This window comes from Chrysemys picta, chromosome 1 (genome assembly GCF_011386835.1).
Source record: "Chrysemys picta bellii isolate R12L10 chromosome 1, ASM1138683v2, whole genome shotgun sequence".
Taxonomy (NCBI): Eukaryota; Metazoa; Chordata; order Testudines; family Emydidae; genus Chrysemys; species Chrysemys picta.
The window spans coordinates 146,031,787-146,047,978 of NC_088791.1; the positions used below are offsets into that span (position 1 = coordinate 146,031,787).

General features: G+C 44.1%; 1 protein-coding gene across 6 annotated transcripts in view; it reads left to right on the forward strand.

Moving 5' to 3' along the window:
- The window catches only part of MAN1A2 (mannosidase alpha class 1A member 2), a 300,076-nt gene that overhangs the window by 249,862 nt on the left and 34,022 nt on the right, over positions 1-16,192 (forward strand). For all 6 annotated transcript variants that reach the window (XR_255681.4, XR_010599037.1, XM_042852063.2 and 3 more), the window contains one exon: positions 5,769-5,884. Coding sequence is in view for 4 of the 6 variants with exons in the window: in XM_042852063.2 (XP_042707997.1) it covers positions 5,769-5,884 (116 nt within the window). In the remaining 2 variants the exon portion in view is untranslated. The remainder of the gene's footprint in view (positions 1-5,768; positions 5,885-16,192) is intronic.

Here is a 16,192-nt window from a genome sequence, read left to right on the forward strand (position 1 = left end):
TCACAGTCGTCAGGAGGTCTTCGTTTGACCGAGCGCATTGGCTGATGAAGTTGCGGACCTCTTCATTAGTGATGTGGTCAAAGTAGGAGATTTTACGGAAGTATCTCATCTCTACTACCTGTATTTTCCATTCAAGTTCTGCCGTAAGGGTCCATGTCTCGCACGCATACAGAAAAATGGAGATGACCAATGCGTGCAGCAGTTTCAGTTTGAATTCCAGGGAGATGTTCTTATCCTTCCAAATTGGCTTTAGCTTTGCCACTGCTGCTGTTGTTTGCACAGTTCTTGCCCGAATTTCTGCCTTGGATCCTTCATCAGTGATGATTGCCTCCAAATACTTGAACTGTTTCACTGTCTTCAGCTCGTGTCCACTGACAGTGATATGTGAGCTGATCCCATCATGTTTGTTTGTCATCAGCTTGGTTTTCTCTGCACTGATTTCCATGCCATATTTTGCAGAGGTTTCATCCAGTCGTTTCACAAGGTTGGCAAGTTCATCTTCGCTGCCTGCCAGGCCACCAATGTCATCAGCGAACTGAAGATTTGAGTTTGTTCTCCCCCCAATGCTGACTGTGCATATGTGATCTTCTAGGGCATCAGTCATTATGCGCTCCAAGTAGATGTTGAATAATGTGGGCGAAAGAAGGCAGCCTTGCCGGATTCCAACAGTGGTGCGAAACCACTCTCCTGTTGTGCCATTGATGAAAACTGCACTGCTGGCCTTGGCATACAGATGTTTAATGGTAAGAATAAGCTTACGACCAACATTATACTTCTTCATGGTTTCCCAGAGAGCTTTGTGCCATAATCTGTCAAACGCCTTCTTGAAGCCAACAAAGATGTGGGAGATGTCCTACTGGTGTTGTAAATACTGCTTGTGGCTTCAATCTGTTCAATATGACTTTCAACATCACTTTTCTGGGATGGCTAATTAAGCTTATGGTCTGATAATTTTGACACAATTGCAGGTTGCCTTTCTTTGGCAGAGTGATTATTAGTGACTGAGTCCACATGGAGGGCCACTCACCAGTCTGCCAGGTCTTGTTGCAGATCTTGGTGAGTACATCTATTACTTTTTCTCCTCCCAATTTCATCAATTCAGCTGGGATGTTGTCAATACCTGTAGCCTTTCCATTCTTGAGTGATTTCACAACTGTCTCCACTTCTTCACATAGTATTGGAAAGTTATCCTCCTCTGTTGAATCTGGGCTATCTAAGACACTAGGATCTTCATTTGTCTGGTGGTTGTATAGATCAGAGCAGTAGTTTGTCCACCTATTGATGATGTCCCTTTCTTCTATAAGACTGTTCCCCTCTTTGTCTTGAATTGCGTTAGCTTTGGTCCATCTTTCCTTCGTCAGATCTTTTACAACCTGGAAGGCTCATTTGCTATTTTTATTATCGAGACACTCTTCAATTTTAGAGCATTGTTTTTCAATCCATATCTCCTTGGCCACCTTCATTCCTTTCTTGATCTTTCTGCCAATCGCTCTGTATTTATCAGCTCTCTGTGCTATTCTTGTATCTCTTAAGTTATTTTCTAATGTCACACAGTTGTAGTATTTCATTTGTGACCCACTGTTTTGTCTTCTTACGATGTTTCCCAAGGATGTCCATTGCTGCCTCATTCATTACAGCGTTGAAATTGTTGGTCATTGTTTCTATGTCTTCCTCTAGAGCAAGCAGCGGTGCAAATTTTCCACCGACCATTGCTTGGAATTACTCTGCAATGTTTCGGTCTCTGAGTCTTTCTAAGTCAAACTTGGTTCTGGTGAGCTTTGGCCTGACAATTTTCCTTAGCCACAGTCAAAAATTTAGCATCACAAGGTCATGATCACTTCCAATATCAGCACTGGGGAAGCTCCTTGTTTTAGCTCTGTTAATCCCAGAATGAAATCGATTTTGCACCATGATGTAGTCGATCTGGCTGTGATGTAGACCATTAGGTGTGTGCCATGTTTATCGTCTGGATGCTTTATGTGCTCCTAATGTGTTTAAAAGAACCAGATTGTTATAGCTGGCAAACTCCAAAAGGCTCAATCCTCTCTCATTGGTTACCGCATTACAGAAAGGGCCACAATAATCTCGCCAATCTGCCTGTGTGTCAGTACCCACTTTAGCATTCCAATCTCCTTGTACAATCAAGATATCTTTCTTGATATCTTCCTTTTCGATGATGTCTTGGATCTGATTGTAAAAATCTTCAATTTGCTCATCGTCATAGTCTGTTGTAGGGACGTAGACTTGTACCACTGTGATATTAAACGGTACTGCCTTTAGACGGATGGAAATAAGCCTGCTGGACTTTGGGCGGCATCCTAATACTGAATTCTTGATATCTTTACACACACAAAATCCTATGCCATTTACATGTTTGTCCTCTCCACTGTAATAGAGTACATGGCCTTCTTCAGTTAGTACCTCTCCAAAGTTCTTCTGTGTGACCTCAGAGATTCCTAGGAGGTGCCAGGTGTATTGTTCCATTTCGTACATGAGTTCTTTCAATTTCCCTATTTGTCTCAATGTCCTTACATTCCATGTGCTATGGTGATGTTATATCTTCCACAGACCCTCTTTTTTGGGGTTACACCAGTAGTATACTTGTCATGTCTGCCCTGGTGGGATATGGATGGCGCGGTCATTATTAACCCGGGCTGCGATCAATCCGGTATGGACATTGTTGACTTGCTCATCATATGGTGTGTCTTGGGCAAATTTCTAACCTGGTGGAGCCCATTCCTCTCCAGGCAGCCCCCTTTTAGTCGCCTCTTACAACATGCTGGAGGAACAGTGGGCCTGTTCTGTCCCCGGACCCACAGGTGACATCAAACACTTTATGGTAGTCCAAATATATTGGATGTACTGACTTCCCTTATCTAAAAAATCAGTTATTTTCTCAAAGAAGGAAATCTGGTTAGTCTGGCATGATCTGACTTTGCTAAATCCATGTTGCGTTCCATCCCCTTTACCATTTACCTCTGTGAATTTAATTGTTCTTTTCTTCACAATTTGCTCTAAAACCTTGCATGCTACTGAGAACATAAGAACATAAGAATGGCCCTACTGGGTCAGACCAAAGGTCCATCTAGCCCAGTATCCTGTCTTCCAACAGTGGCCAGTGCCAGGTGCCCCAGAGGGAATGAACAGACCAGGTAATCATCAAGTGATCCATCCCCTGTCGCTCATTCCCAGCTTCTGGCAAACAGAGGCTAGGGTCACCATTCCTGCTCATCCTGGCTAATAGCCATTGATGAACCTATCCTCTATGAATTTATCTAGTTCTTTTTTGAACCCTGTTATGGTCTGACTAACAGGTCTGTAACGGCCTGGATCACTTTTTTTCCTTTTCTTAAATATAAGTACAACATTAGCCATTCTCTAGTCATATGGTACTACCCCCCAAATAGTTTTATTAAAAATCCTTGTTTCTGGACTAGCAATCTCATGTGCCAATTCTTTCAGTATTCTGTGATGAAAATTACCCAGTCCCCCCAGTTTGAGCATGTAGAGGGGCGGACTCACCACTGTGGCGCCTCTTGCTGGTCTCTTCTGGGAATTAGCTTTTCCAGCGTCCTGGAGAGCCCCCTGCAGGCCGGTGATCTGCCTGTCCTCTGGCCCCCGTGTCCCTCCTGGACCCCGGTGCCCTTGTGCCCCTGGCAGTACACCCCTCAGTACTAGGGTCTCCCCTCCCTGGGGAACCCCCACCCACTATCCCTACCTCACCTCAGAATAAGGCCACTGCCAGTCACCAACTAGCCCCTGCTCCCTGGGGCAGACTGCAGTATAGGCCACTCATCACAGGTAAGGTTGGGTTTGGACCTGCTGCTTTGGCCTACCCATGGGCTGCCCTCTGCAACCCCCAGTACCCCTTGGCCTCCTACTAGGCCGCAGCCTGGGGCTATCCAGGCTGGAGCGCCTCAGCTCCTCAGCCTGTCCCCAGCCCTGCTCCACTCAGGTACCCTGTGTCTAGCTTGCTGCAGCCAGGCCCTTCTCACTCTGAAGGCAGAGAGAGACTGTTGAGCTTCTGGCTCCCAGCCTTTTTATACAGGCCAGCTGAGGCCTGATTGGGGCATGGCCCAGCTGCGGCTGCTTCCCCAATCAGCCTTGTAGCTTTTCCTTTGCCCCAGCCCTCCTCTCTGGCTGTTTTAAGCCCTTCAGGGCAGGAGCAGGGGACCACCCTGCTACAGAGCACATTAAGCTCTTTACGTTTTTCTTCAACATCATGTGGTAATTTCCAGCTATAGATACTCATTTCCATCAGCCATACTGTCTTCATGCACATGCTCTATATTATCATTCTTACTGAAAACTGAGGCAAATTATTCATTTAGTTTTGGGGCCATACCTAGATTATCTTTAATCTCCTTCCTATCCACACTGTGTAGCGGCCCAACCTCATCCTTCCTTATTCCCTTTTTATTTATGTAACTAAGGCTACGTCTACACTACACATCTTACAGCAGCACTGCTGTACTGCTGCAGCTGCACCCCTGTAAGTTCGCCCGTGTAGCTGCTCTATGCCGACATAATTAAACCACCCCTAATGAGTGGCAGTAGCTATGTCGGGCGAGAGCATCTCCCACCAACATAGCACCATCCACACTGGCGCTTCTGTCAGTGTAACTTATGTCAGTCAGAGGGGTGTTTTTTGCACACCCCTGACCAACAAAAGCTTTTCCTACAAAAGTGCTAGTGTCGACATAGCCTAATAAAACCTCTTATTATTTATTTTAATTTCCTTGGCAAGAGCTTCTGTCACCTCTTGTGGGTTTTAGCTTAATATGAAGGTAAAAGACAGCAGAGAAGGAAAACAAACCCCACATTGAAAGTAAAACTCGTAGTCTGACACAGGTACACATGGAGAGTCCCCAATATAAAACAGCATGCATTATGTAAGTAGATTCTCCAAATTCTCACAGATATTCTCTGATGTCCTTACCGTGCTGTCTGTGGGTACATGTGAACATGCATTTGAATGTGATGAATGTGACTTCTAAGGATAAGCAGCCCTTGAAATGAAAATCATCACAGTAAGGATCACTGTGTATTTACTTAAGGAGACCCAGCGTTCATTGGTGTTGGATTCTAATAGATATTCAAGAAAGCACAGCTAACAATGTAGTGAACAGTGCATGCCTTGTTCAGTTCCCCAACTCCAGTTGAACTATACCTGGGGTAACAGAACAAGGCTTGCACTGTATACTGCAAAGGAAGGTAGTCACCAATTTAACTGTGAAACAACATAAATATGAGTATTTACCTTGGCACATTTTGCAGGTTCTGTAAGTTATTATTTCATAATGAATAATAAAAATGTCCTTGAAAAGAACAGATTCCCTATGGGTTGAACAATTTATATAGCTACATGTTACAATTATATCGCTGCTATTGAATCTGAGAGTATACGTTCTTATTTATTTAAAACAACAACAACAACAAACAATGAAAAGATTAAGTTCTGTGTAATGGAGCCAAAACATTCCTTACATTAAATCTGTGACATGGAAGGGTCAGCTTTACACTGTAAATGACACAGAATGAGGAATACTGAACATGCACAGTAGGAAAATTGTGATGCCTGCTGTGGGACAGATTCCAAGAAAATGAAATAAAAGGTTTGAGGGGAAATAGCTGCTGAACTGGATTAAAATAATGACGGTTTGAAACTGGTAGGGGCTTAAACAAAATGTAGAATTTTGTCCTGGATAAATCCAAGGTGGTACTATATTAAAACCCCCTACATTTTATTCTCTTTTTCTCTGTTATAGATCACACATCCGTGGGCGGGCTGGGAGACAGTTTTTATGAATACTTATTGAAGGCCTGGTTGATGTCAGACAAAATGGACACGGAGGCAAGGAAAATGTACGACGATGCTATTGAGGTGATTATAATCCACTGAGTTTTTCTATGTAATGGATAAAAATAGTGCCATTGAAAAAACCACTTTTGATAACTGGGAAGCACAGGACTTTACCTGTTTTATTAAGTCTACTTGGAAAGCAATTTGGTTGTTTTTAAGGCTCCAAGAATACAACAGAAACCTTTCCTTTTGTGTAGTTTAAGAAAAAATATTTCAGTGTAATCTATTTAGTGCAGATTATCGTACTAAAAAATATCAACTCCTTCAAAACGATTAGATACAGAAAATCAAGGTGAAATTTAATTGGGACTGATCCTACAACCCTATATGTGCAAAATTCCCCATGACATCATGGATAGTCTTCTTGCCAGTTAAGTGTATGTAATGACACTAGGAATTGGGGTCCTGAATTTTTTATTTCTTACATTCTTTTTGAAAGTATTTAGATGTTATACAAAATATTTAGTTAGTAACTGTGTAGACATTACAAACCAGTGTCCTCCCACGGTGACTCTCTTTGCAGTGTTTTTCATGCCACTTTGTAATGTGATTTTGTTGGATCTTAACGCTGAGTGGTGTCAGCATAGTACTGAACTAAGCCCTGGTCTACACTAACCCCCCAATTCGAACTAAGGTACGCAAGTTCAGCTACGTGAATAACGTAGCTGAAGTCAATGTACCTTAGTTCGAACTTACCGCGGTCCAGACGCGGCAGACAGGCTCCCCCGTCGACTCCGCGTACTCCTCACGCCAAGCAGGATTACCGGAGTCGACGGGGAGCACTTCTGGGTTCGATTTATCGCGTCCAGACAAGACGCGATAAATCGAACCCAGAAGTTCGATTTCCAGCCGCCGAACCAGCGCGTAAGTATAGACAAGCCCTTAGGCTTGCTCTCTTCCTCCCTCTCTTCCTGCTTCTAGTAATTATGGGTCACGCATGGTCCACTCCTAGGATGACCTGTGGCTTAATTTTTTCCTTCCAGATCAGACTGGGGGAGAATGGGAATCCTTGTCAAGAGTCAGGAGGCTAATTACAAGTTTTTTTTCTTTAAAACGTTTTAAATGTTTAGGTTATTCACCTTGATGAGTATGATCACCAATTAAATATAGTACTAGAATATAGATTTTCATACATTGTTGGATAATTTTTGAAACATCTCTGTAGGCAGACACAGTATTATTCCAGGCATATTACTAATGCAGCAGTTCCCAAGCTTTTTACCTTGCGGCGTGGGGCCAGCAGCCGGGGCCCCAGGTGCACAGCTGGCAGCCAGGGTCCCGGTTGCAGGGCCAGCAGCTGGCGTCGGGGCCAGGAGTGGAACTGGGTGGCCCGGTGGGAGCTGGCTCGGTGGGAGCTGGCCCGGGCTCCAGGTGGACCCCCCCCCCCCTCCGTGCCTCCTTAGGGGGTTGCCCCATAGTTTGGGGACCTCTGTACTAATGCTATGATACACTGTTCATGTGATTACACTCTTGTGGTTTCAAACACAATCTTCTTTGTTAAATGTTGACCCTAATTTGGCCCACACAATCCCCCATCCTATAAATGTGACCTATATTCTTGATTCCTAGATGGTCTGAAGTAATTAGGATGAAATTCAATAAAGACAAATGCAAAATACTCCATTTAGGGAGGAACAATCAGTTGCACACATACAAAATGGGAAATGACTGCCTAGGAAGGAGTACTACAGAAAGGGATCTGGGGGTCATAGTAGACCATAAGCTAAATATGAGTCAACAGTGTAACACTGTTGCATAAAAACCAAACATAATTCTGGGATGTATTAGCAGGAGTGTTGTAAGCAAGACACGAGAAGTAATTCTTTCACTGTACTCCACGCTGATTAGGCCTCAGCTAGAGTATTGTGTCCAGTTCTGGGCGCCACATTTCAGGAATGATGTGGACAAACTGGAGAAAGTCCAGAGAAGAGCAACAAAAAAGATTAAAGGTCTAGAAAACATAACCTATGAGGGAAGACTGAAAAAAATGGGCTTGTTTAGTTTGGAAAAGAGAAGACTAAGAGGGGACACGATAACAGTTTTCAAGTACATAAAAGGTTGTTACAAGGAGGAGGGAGAAAAATTGTTCTTCTTAACCTCTGAGGATAGTACAAGAAGCAATGGGCTTAAATTGCAGCAAGGGAGGTTTAGGTTGGACATTAGGAAAAACTTCCTAACTGTCAAGGTGGTTAAGCACTGGAATAAATTGCCTAGGGAGGTTGTGGAATCTCCATCGTTGGACATTTTAAAGAACAGGTTAGACAAACACCTGTCAGGAATGGTCTAGATCAGAGGTTCTCAAACTGTGGTCTGTGGACCACCAGTGGTCCAAGAGCTCCATTCAGGTGGTCCGCGGATAGTTCCCTCTAAGGTGCGCGCCTGGGTGGCCACACATGAGAGAATGAAGGGCCACCCACCTAATTAGTGGAGCCATGCAGGCTTGGCTCCACTAATTAGGTGCCTGGACCCTGGAGAAGACGCACACGTAAGGTGAGGTGCTGGACTTGGGGGGAATAGGGGGTAGGTGGGAGGGGGCAGTGGGGTGAGAAGAGGGGGTGGGGGAATTCGGGACGTGCAGGGCTGCGGCAGCCAGAGAAAGAGGCGACTTTCCCCAGCTCCAGGGCTGTGGCTGCCGGGGAGAGACCTTCCCCCTCTTTTCCAGTCCCAGCTCGGGTGCTGATGCGGTGTGGGAGAGAGGGCACATCTGTCGCATTAGAAAGGTAAGACTACTGATATGAAAATACGAGTTGTGTGCTTTTATTTGTAGCACAAAAAAACGTTTATTATTAAGGGGTTTTTTTAGATAGCAGTTTTATCCAAAGCGCTTTATAATAGTTAGCTAATGGTACAAACATTTGGAAAGATCATTAAGTGATCCGCTGAGACCCTCAGCAATTTTCAAGTGATCCACGAAAAAAAAAGTTTGAGAACCATTGGTCTAGATAATACTTAGTCCTGTCATGAGTGCAGGGGACTGGACTAGATGACCTCCCGAGGTCCCTTCCAGTCCTATGATTCTATGTATGGCCTTGCATTTAGCTATATTAAAACACATGATGTTCAAATATGCCCAGCTTATTATTTGTTTTACACTGCTCTGTAGAACTGACCTGTCTTTATGATTGTTAACAACTCTGCCAATTTTTGTGTCACCTGAAAACTTTCAGCAGTGATTTTATATTTTCTTGCAGATCATTGATACTGAATAGCATTGGATCAAGATCTGATCCCTGTGGGATTTGTTGTGTTAATTTTGATGGAATTAAATGAATTCAGAGAGTCACAGGGATCTACTTCATCCTTTCACTGTACAACTCTAAACATTTAAACATGGTTCCAGTTTTTGAGTACAGAGACCTCAGCCTGCTTACAATGGCAAACACACCACTAAACATCTTATTAATCTTTTATTAAAATTACAAAAAAAAAGGAAAAGCAGTTAAAGCATTTGAAATGTAAAGTAATAAGTAAGGCTTTTATCTGAAGAATGGTCCTTGTTCCCTTTACCTTTAGATGTACAGAGTTTTTATAAGGAAAAAAACCCCAGTCTGACAGTCTTTTAGAGGACATTAAAGACAGTAAAAATGTCCTTTTGGGGGAAAGACACAACAAGATGAACACACACAAAAGGAGAGAAAAGGACTGCAAAGACACAAAATGCAGCTTCTGTCTCTGGCGCTGATTTTTGCACTTGCAACCTTTCAGCTGAAGAAACACAGGCACAGCACATTGTCTTATCAGCCACTCCAAGGCCTAGAAAACTCATATCAGAATCGGGCTGTTTAAGATATTGCTTTCATTGCCTCTCTGATTACTGGCTCACAGCAATGTTGCAAAAGATGCAGTCTTGGCCAGATCAGCTAAGTTTTTATTAACAGAAAGCAAAAAGAGAGGAAAGAGAAGAAATAAGGTGTGGGAAGGAAAAGGACACATGCGATAGGAATCACAGCAGGAACCCAAATCTCACATTTCAGGTGATTTAGCTGGGGCCAGTGAAGAGGGTGATATCATGTGGGTTTCTCTCTGGCCCAGTGTGGGCAGGACATCTCTCAGGATCAGAAGGATGAAAGTCCAATAGTGTCAGAGTGGCTCCTGGAGTTCCAAGAGATAGTGGTGGGAGCCATGGTGATGAAGATTGCTCCTTTCGGTCCACCCAGACTCCAAAAATTTTGATCCATGAAGTCTTATTTTTAAGGACTGCAAAAGGGAATGATGGGGGAAATAGTTCATCCCCTCATTATTTGGTCCAGCAATTAGACCTAATTTCTGACACTTCAGTTTTGCTTCGTTAGCTTCCAATTCCATTCTCCTCTTGTTTACCAGTCCTGATCTTAACACCATCCTTGGGTGGTATCAGTAGACTCTTGTTTTGACTAATTCAGTTTTTCTGTCTCCTTTTTGTACCTTTTCCCATACAGTTTTATATAACACTCTGACTTTTAATTTTGTTACTTTGGACAATTTAGAGTACTGGCCTCTCCCTAAGAGGCCCCACTGTAATGCCCCCATTGGATAATGATCCCCCATTTGTAATTGTGTTTTGTGATGGGTCCGTTAGCCAGTTTTTAATCCATTTACCATGTGCTACATTGATTTTATATAATGCTACATTTTTACTCAGAATATCGTACGTCAGATGCCTTACTGAAGTCTATTATGTCAACACAGTTACTTTTGTCAAACTTGTGATTTAATTTTAAAAAGATTTGAAATTTTTTGAGAGGACCTATTTTTTATAAAGCTATGTTGATTTGCATTAGTTTGCTGCTGTCTCTAGCTCTTTACTAATTGCATCCTATCTGAGCCTTTCCATGATTTTGCTTGGAACTGATGTCAGGTTAATCTGATCTGTAGTTACCCAGTTCATCCCATTACCCTTTTTAATTTTTGGCACAATGTTAGCTTTTTCTGGTCCTTTAGAACTTCCCCAGTATTCCAAGATTTGTTAAAAAGCAACATCAGTAGTTCAGAGAGCACCTCAGCTCCTCAGCCTCTTTTGATATTTTTGGGTGCAAGTTACTGGTCCGACATGTTTAAAAATGTTTATCAGTTGCTGTTTAGCATCCTCCCTGGTTACTGTTGGAATCAAAAGTATTTCATTATCACCGTGGTCTGTGAATATGTAAACCCCATTTATTTTTCTTATTTCATGGTGGTCAGCCAAAAACACTTAAAACTATATCTGTCATTGTACTCCCTATGGTCCCAGTCTTGCCAGTGATTCCATATGGGCAGACCCCTGTGCTTGCATGGAGACATAGGGAAGTTAAGGTGGGTCCAAACGTGCATCGGAGTCCACCCATGTGGAAGAGCTTTCAGGATCAGGGCCTATTTTTGTAGTCAGCAATTCTGCTAGACATAGCAGGAATATGTGTGCAAACAAGTGTTCAGTAAGTATAGCTGATTGTTTTCTCTAACTACATTTTGGATGTTTTATTAAATCCATAGAATAGTTAATCAGAGTTGATCTCTAGTGCATGGATGACAGCATTTTTTTGTAAGTGTTCTGTGTCTCTGGGCATATCTACATTGCAATATAAGCCTGGGCTCAGGCTCAAGCCCAAACCCCCCTTCTGTCTACACACAAATCTCTTGGGCTCCAGCTCAGACCCAGGGTCCTAGGACCCCATGATGGTAGAGGGTCAAAGCCCAAGTTAAGGTTGGATCCAAGGTTCAAGCCCTATCATTTTACATTGTAGATGCAGCCTTCCCCCACCCCACATACTTGGGTCCTTGGAGTCCTCCAACAGTATCCCACAATGCAATGGGATGGTTTCCTTTGTCCTTTCTCTTCCAAAAATCACCAGTTAACTCCAGGGAAATTGAAGCAGCCCCATTGTTCCAGTGCAGATGCTTAGCGTTTAACCCATCTATTTTATTCTGACCATTGAGCTGCAAACCCACATTAGGAGAACCTTCAGCATTTGCAATGAATGCCAACTAGAAGAAATCCATTACGAAGTGTGTTAGTTCGTGGTCGTGGAAGCACAGCCAGATTTTGGCTATACGATGGATTTTAGTAAGAGTACCAGGATTGACTATTCATACCAACAAATAGCAAAGATGCTGTCAGCATTGGACATTTAATGGACCATGACCAACACAGAGAACAGATTCAGTGGCACAAGACTGAGTACCTGAAAAACAATTGCATCTCTGGCAACTCACCGATATCGTGCCAGTTTTATGATGAGTTTGACTGGGTGCTGGGCACTGCGCCAAGCACAGAGCCACCAGTGGTGCACAATGACCTGATCAGCTGGGATGGTGTCCTGCTGGCCTGAGAAGCCAGCATGGGAATCGATGGGTACAAGCAGGCACCAAATGTGCCAAATAAAAACACTTTGCTAACGAAATGGGTCCTTGAGGAGGCTTTGCTGCAGGAGAAGCTGCAGCACATCCTGGGGCCATACTCAGAGGAGCTTTTTGATTCTCCCCACCAAAGGAACAGCTCACCCAGGGACTGGTATCAGAAATTGAAGAGGGCAAATCTACCTAGAGCCTGGTAAGTTTCTGGCTCCATTTTTGTGTTTATTAATATAGGAACAGGAGGGATTTCTGCTCTAAGAATCAGTGCAAAAGATATAAGCCCTGGGTAGCAGCATATATCTGCTAATGGCGGATTGCATGCCAGCACCTTGGCGTCCCCTCACTCTCCACCCACCATGGGGAATTAAAAATGGAGACCAGGAAACACAATCAGTAAAACGAGCATGTAAGAGAGAATATTTAAGGCACACAGTTTTGCTAATACATTCCAGTTTGTTAGAATGAGAATCTTATATTACATTCCCTGTATGTACGCTGCTTGATACCAACTCAACAGTGTAACAAGCTGCCTAAAAAGCCTGAACTGTATGGGGTGGGGAGGGAAAGGGAAGAGGTTCAAATGTCATCCATTTTCACATGTCCATTTCTATTAATGCAGTCCAGGCTTTCCATGGGTGACGAAATCATTAGTCTCAAATACGACTGGGGTTTGAATTCAGTCCAGAAATTTGCCGGGGGAAGGGGGATGGCAATGGATTTCTGTGTGTTTGCAGGCGGTCCTAACAGTCTGTATCGGAAGCCATGGGGAGGCACTAAACAATTTAGAAGATAATGCCATATCCTGTTGATTCCCTCATGAATTCTGACCCAATCCCAGGTGCTGATAGCTGCAGACTTTTCCTGTAGCAGGAACTCCAGATATGTAGTCACATTTCGGGGAAGGGTGTATTTTCCAGGGCCACCTCGGTAGCTCACCAGCCCAATCCACTCATAGATATGCTGTTCAGTCATCATACATTCAGGGGTGCTGGAACAATTTTTATAGTGGGGGTCCTGATAATGGAAACCATGTCTTTGGGGTTTGGTATTACTACTTCAAGCCAGAGGGTGCAGCAGCACCCCAGTACCCCTGGTTCCAGCATCACTGCATACATTTGAATACTTCAATGACAACACATCTGGTTTCCCACCAGCAGCTTGGAATAACACCTCTCTTTGCCAGTCGGGCACCACAAGAACTGTTATGGCCTCCAGAATGTGCAAAGCCTGAAGTGATAAAGGCTTATGTAGCACAGCCACCAACCTCCCCCCAAACTCCATTTCACTAAAAAACTTTTTTTTAAAAAGTTGTAATTTTTAATATACCATTCTCTCAGCACTTTTTTCACTGTGATTAACCCGACTCTGTCCAGTGAACTCTGAAGCACCCTCTGCCAATATACTGAAGTTCAGTTTCAAAATTTAACATTTTCTGTCCTTGAAAGTCCAAAACAATTGTTTCTGTGCTTCTGCACTGAGATATTTGAGACAGTAATCCTCACTGTCTTGTCCTATTGCAGGCCCCTCGACCTCTACAGGCTTCAGTACCTCCACAGTTCGCCCACACCACCGAAGCCTGGCTCATCAATTGTACCTTCATGAACCATTCCAAGACGAAGCGTTTCTGGGATGAACTTGTGATTGAAGTTCTGGACAGGGCCAACAAGCAGGTTGAGTATCAAAGGCAAAGGGATTTGTGGCAAGAGGAAAGACATGTAGGAGGCAAGTGGAAAAGGCTCAAGCTAGCTTTGCGGCTTGAGGACAGGGTAGCGGTACAGGAGCAGGCGCTCACTTCGCAGTTCCTGGAACAGGAATGGTGATTAAGGGAGGAAGATAGAGCACAACAGAGAGAACTGTCTGAGCAGCTGCTGTCTCTAATGTCTGCAAGAGTCCTGGCTCCTGCTGCACCTGCACCATGGCCCAAATCCTTTCTGCAGTACCCTGGCCTGCATTCCAGGAACAGCTTGGACAACTTCATGGCTGGGTGGCCCATGCAATTGGGCCCTATGAACAGCTGGACAGGGCAAATGTACCTCATGCAGCCCTCATGCTGAACCCCTGCCCCATGGATGCCTCCACCTTCTTGCCCCAGCACCAAGCACATGGCAAATGTGGAAGGGAGGGAAAGGGGAAGGAGGAGTAGGGGACACACAATAGTGAGGGGAGCGTGTCTTGTACATAGTTTAACTGTTTGCACTTGTTTATGCACTTTGTTCTTGTTTACTTTTAAAGCTTTTGGTGTTGCTAATGCTTTGGTGTGCTAATGGCAGCGGTTTAATGGTGTACTTTTCCAATACATGTGTAAGGTTTTTATTTTATAAATAAATTGTATTGTTATCATGCAACACATCATATAATGTGTATTTCAAATAATAAAGGTAAACACATGGGCAGGGACAACTGGAAGGTTGTATGCAAAACTCATGTCTCAATAAAGCTATAAGCGTCATTCCATACATCAGTTATTTACATCAAGACATACCATTCCCCTCCCCCCATTTCATAAGCAGTCATGTCATTCAAAAGTACAATGCATGGCAATCAACCCCCCTTCCCACACAAGTAATCAATGCCCGCCTCCACCAGACAAGCACAGACATAAAGGTACCATTCTCCGTGTTCTGTTGGCCCATGCAAGTCCATAATGTGGGAGCACAAAGCACTTACGATTTCTGTTGCCTGGGTGCATCCAGCTTTAGCTGTATAGGTGCACTTTCTGACCGATTCAGCAGCCTATAACTGTCATAGGGAAATAGCTCACCTTTGGTTTCAAAAAGATTGTGAAGAGCACAGCACATCACAGTAACATGGACAGCATTGATGATACTTGGAATGCAAATAAGTCTGCAGACATCTCCAGCCAGAATTCAATCTGCCAAAAGCACATTCAGCCACTGCTCTACACCTGCTCAGAGTGTAATTAAACCTCCTTTTGCCAGGGCCTCTGAGATCAGGGTATGTTTCATAAGAGGAGGCAAAAGGCGGTACATGGGGTCCCCCAGAAAAACAGTGGGGACAGTAACTCTGTTTATGACAATGTCCTGTGGTGGGAATAGTGTCCCAGGCTCTCTGTGAACATAGATTCCCAGTTGGTGGAAAACCTGGCATCATGAATTTTTCCAGTGCAGCCAACACTGACATTCATAAATCTGCCATTGTGGTCCATGGGGGCCAGCGTAATGATAGAGTAGTACTCTTTGTGGTTTATGTACTTGTGCATCTTGAGGAGGGCAAACTGTGGGCACATGAGTCCCATCAGTGGCCCCAGTGCAATTTGGAAACCCCATTCTCTCAAAGCCAGCAATTTACTTCAGGAATATCTTTTATGCCTGCCTCCTTAGGGTTCCCCACATGCCTGATTGCCTCCGAAACCTCCACAGTCGACTTTCCAACATCAGACTGGATGGCAGGAGTAGCCAGCTTCCAGACAGTTATAGCAAGCTGCTTCCGGACTGGCATGGCTGCCCTCATGCGTGTGTCTTTACCCTGAAGGGTCAGGGCAAGCTGCTCCCAAAGCTCTAGAAATGTAGCTTTCTTCATGCAAAAGCTTTGGACCCACTGCTTGTCATCCCAGGTCTGCATGATGATGTGATCCCACCAGTCTGTGCTTGTGGCCCTGCTCCAAAGAGCTGGTCTATGTAGGGGGCATCAGCAGCTATACCGAGTGTCAGGAGCAGCATCAGCCAGTTCACATGTGCCATGTCTGTGTCTTCCTCCTCCTGCTGCTCTGTTATTAGCTCTGTCAGGTACCTTTTGTGGGTGAGAAAACACCACCAGTGTCTCATGGAAGCTCTGCCTGCATCCTGATACAGGAGTGAAAGCCCAAGCAAAAGAAGTTATGAAATGGTGACTTTTCCATTTTGCTGGCTTCCATTGTTGGAAGTACACAGACCAAAATTGATGACTTAGCCGGATGTTCTGGCAGGCCATTCAAACATCCTATAACGTGTTGCATGGACGGTCAAGTTTTCCCACACTGTACCACGAACAAAGCGATCACATTTCTGGAGGGTGCTAGGA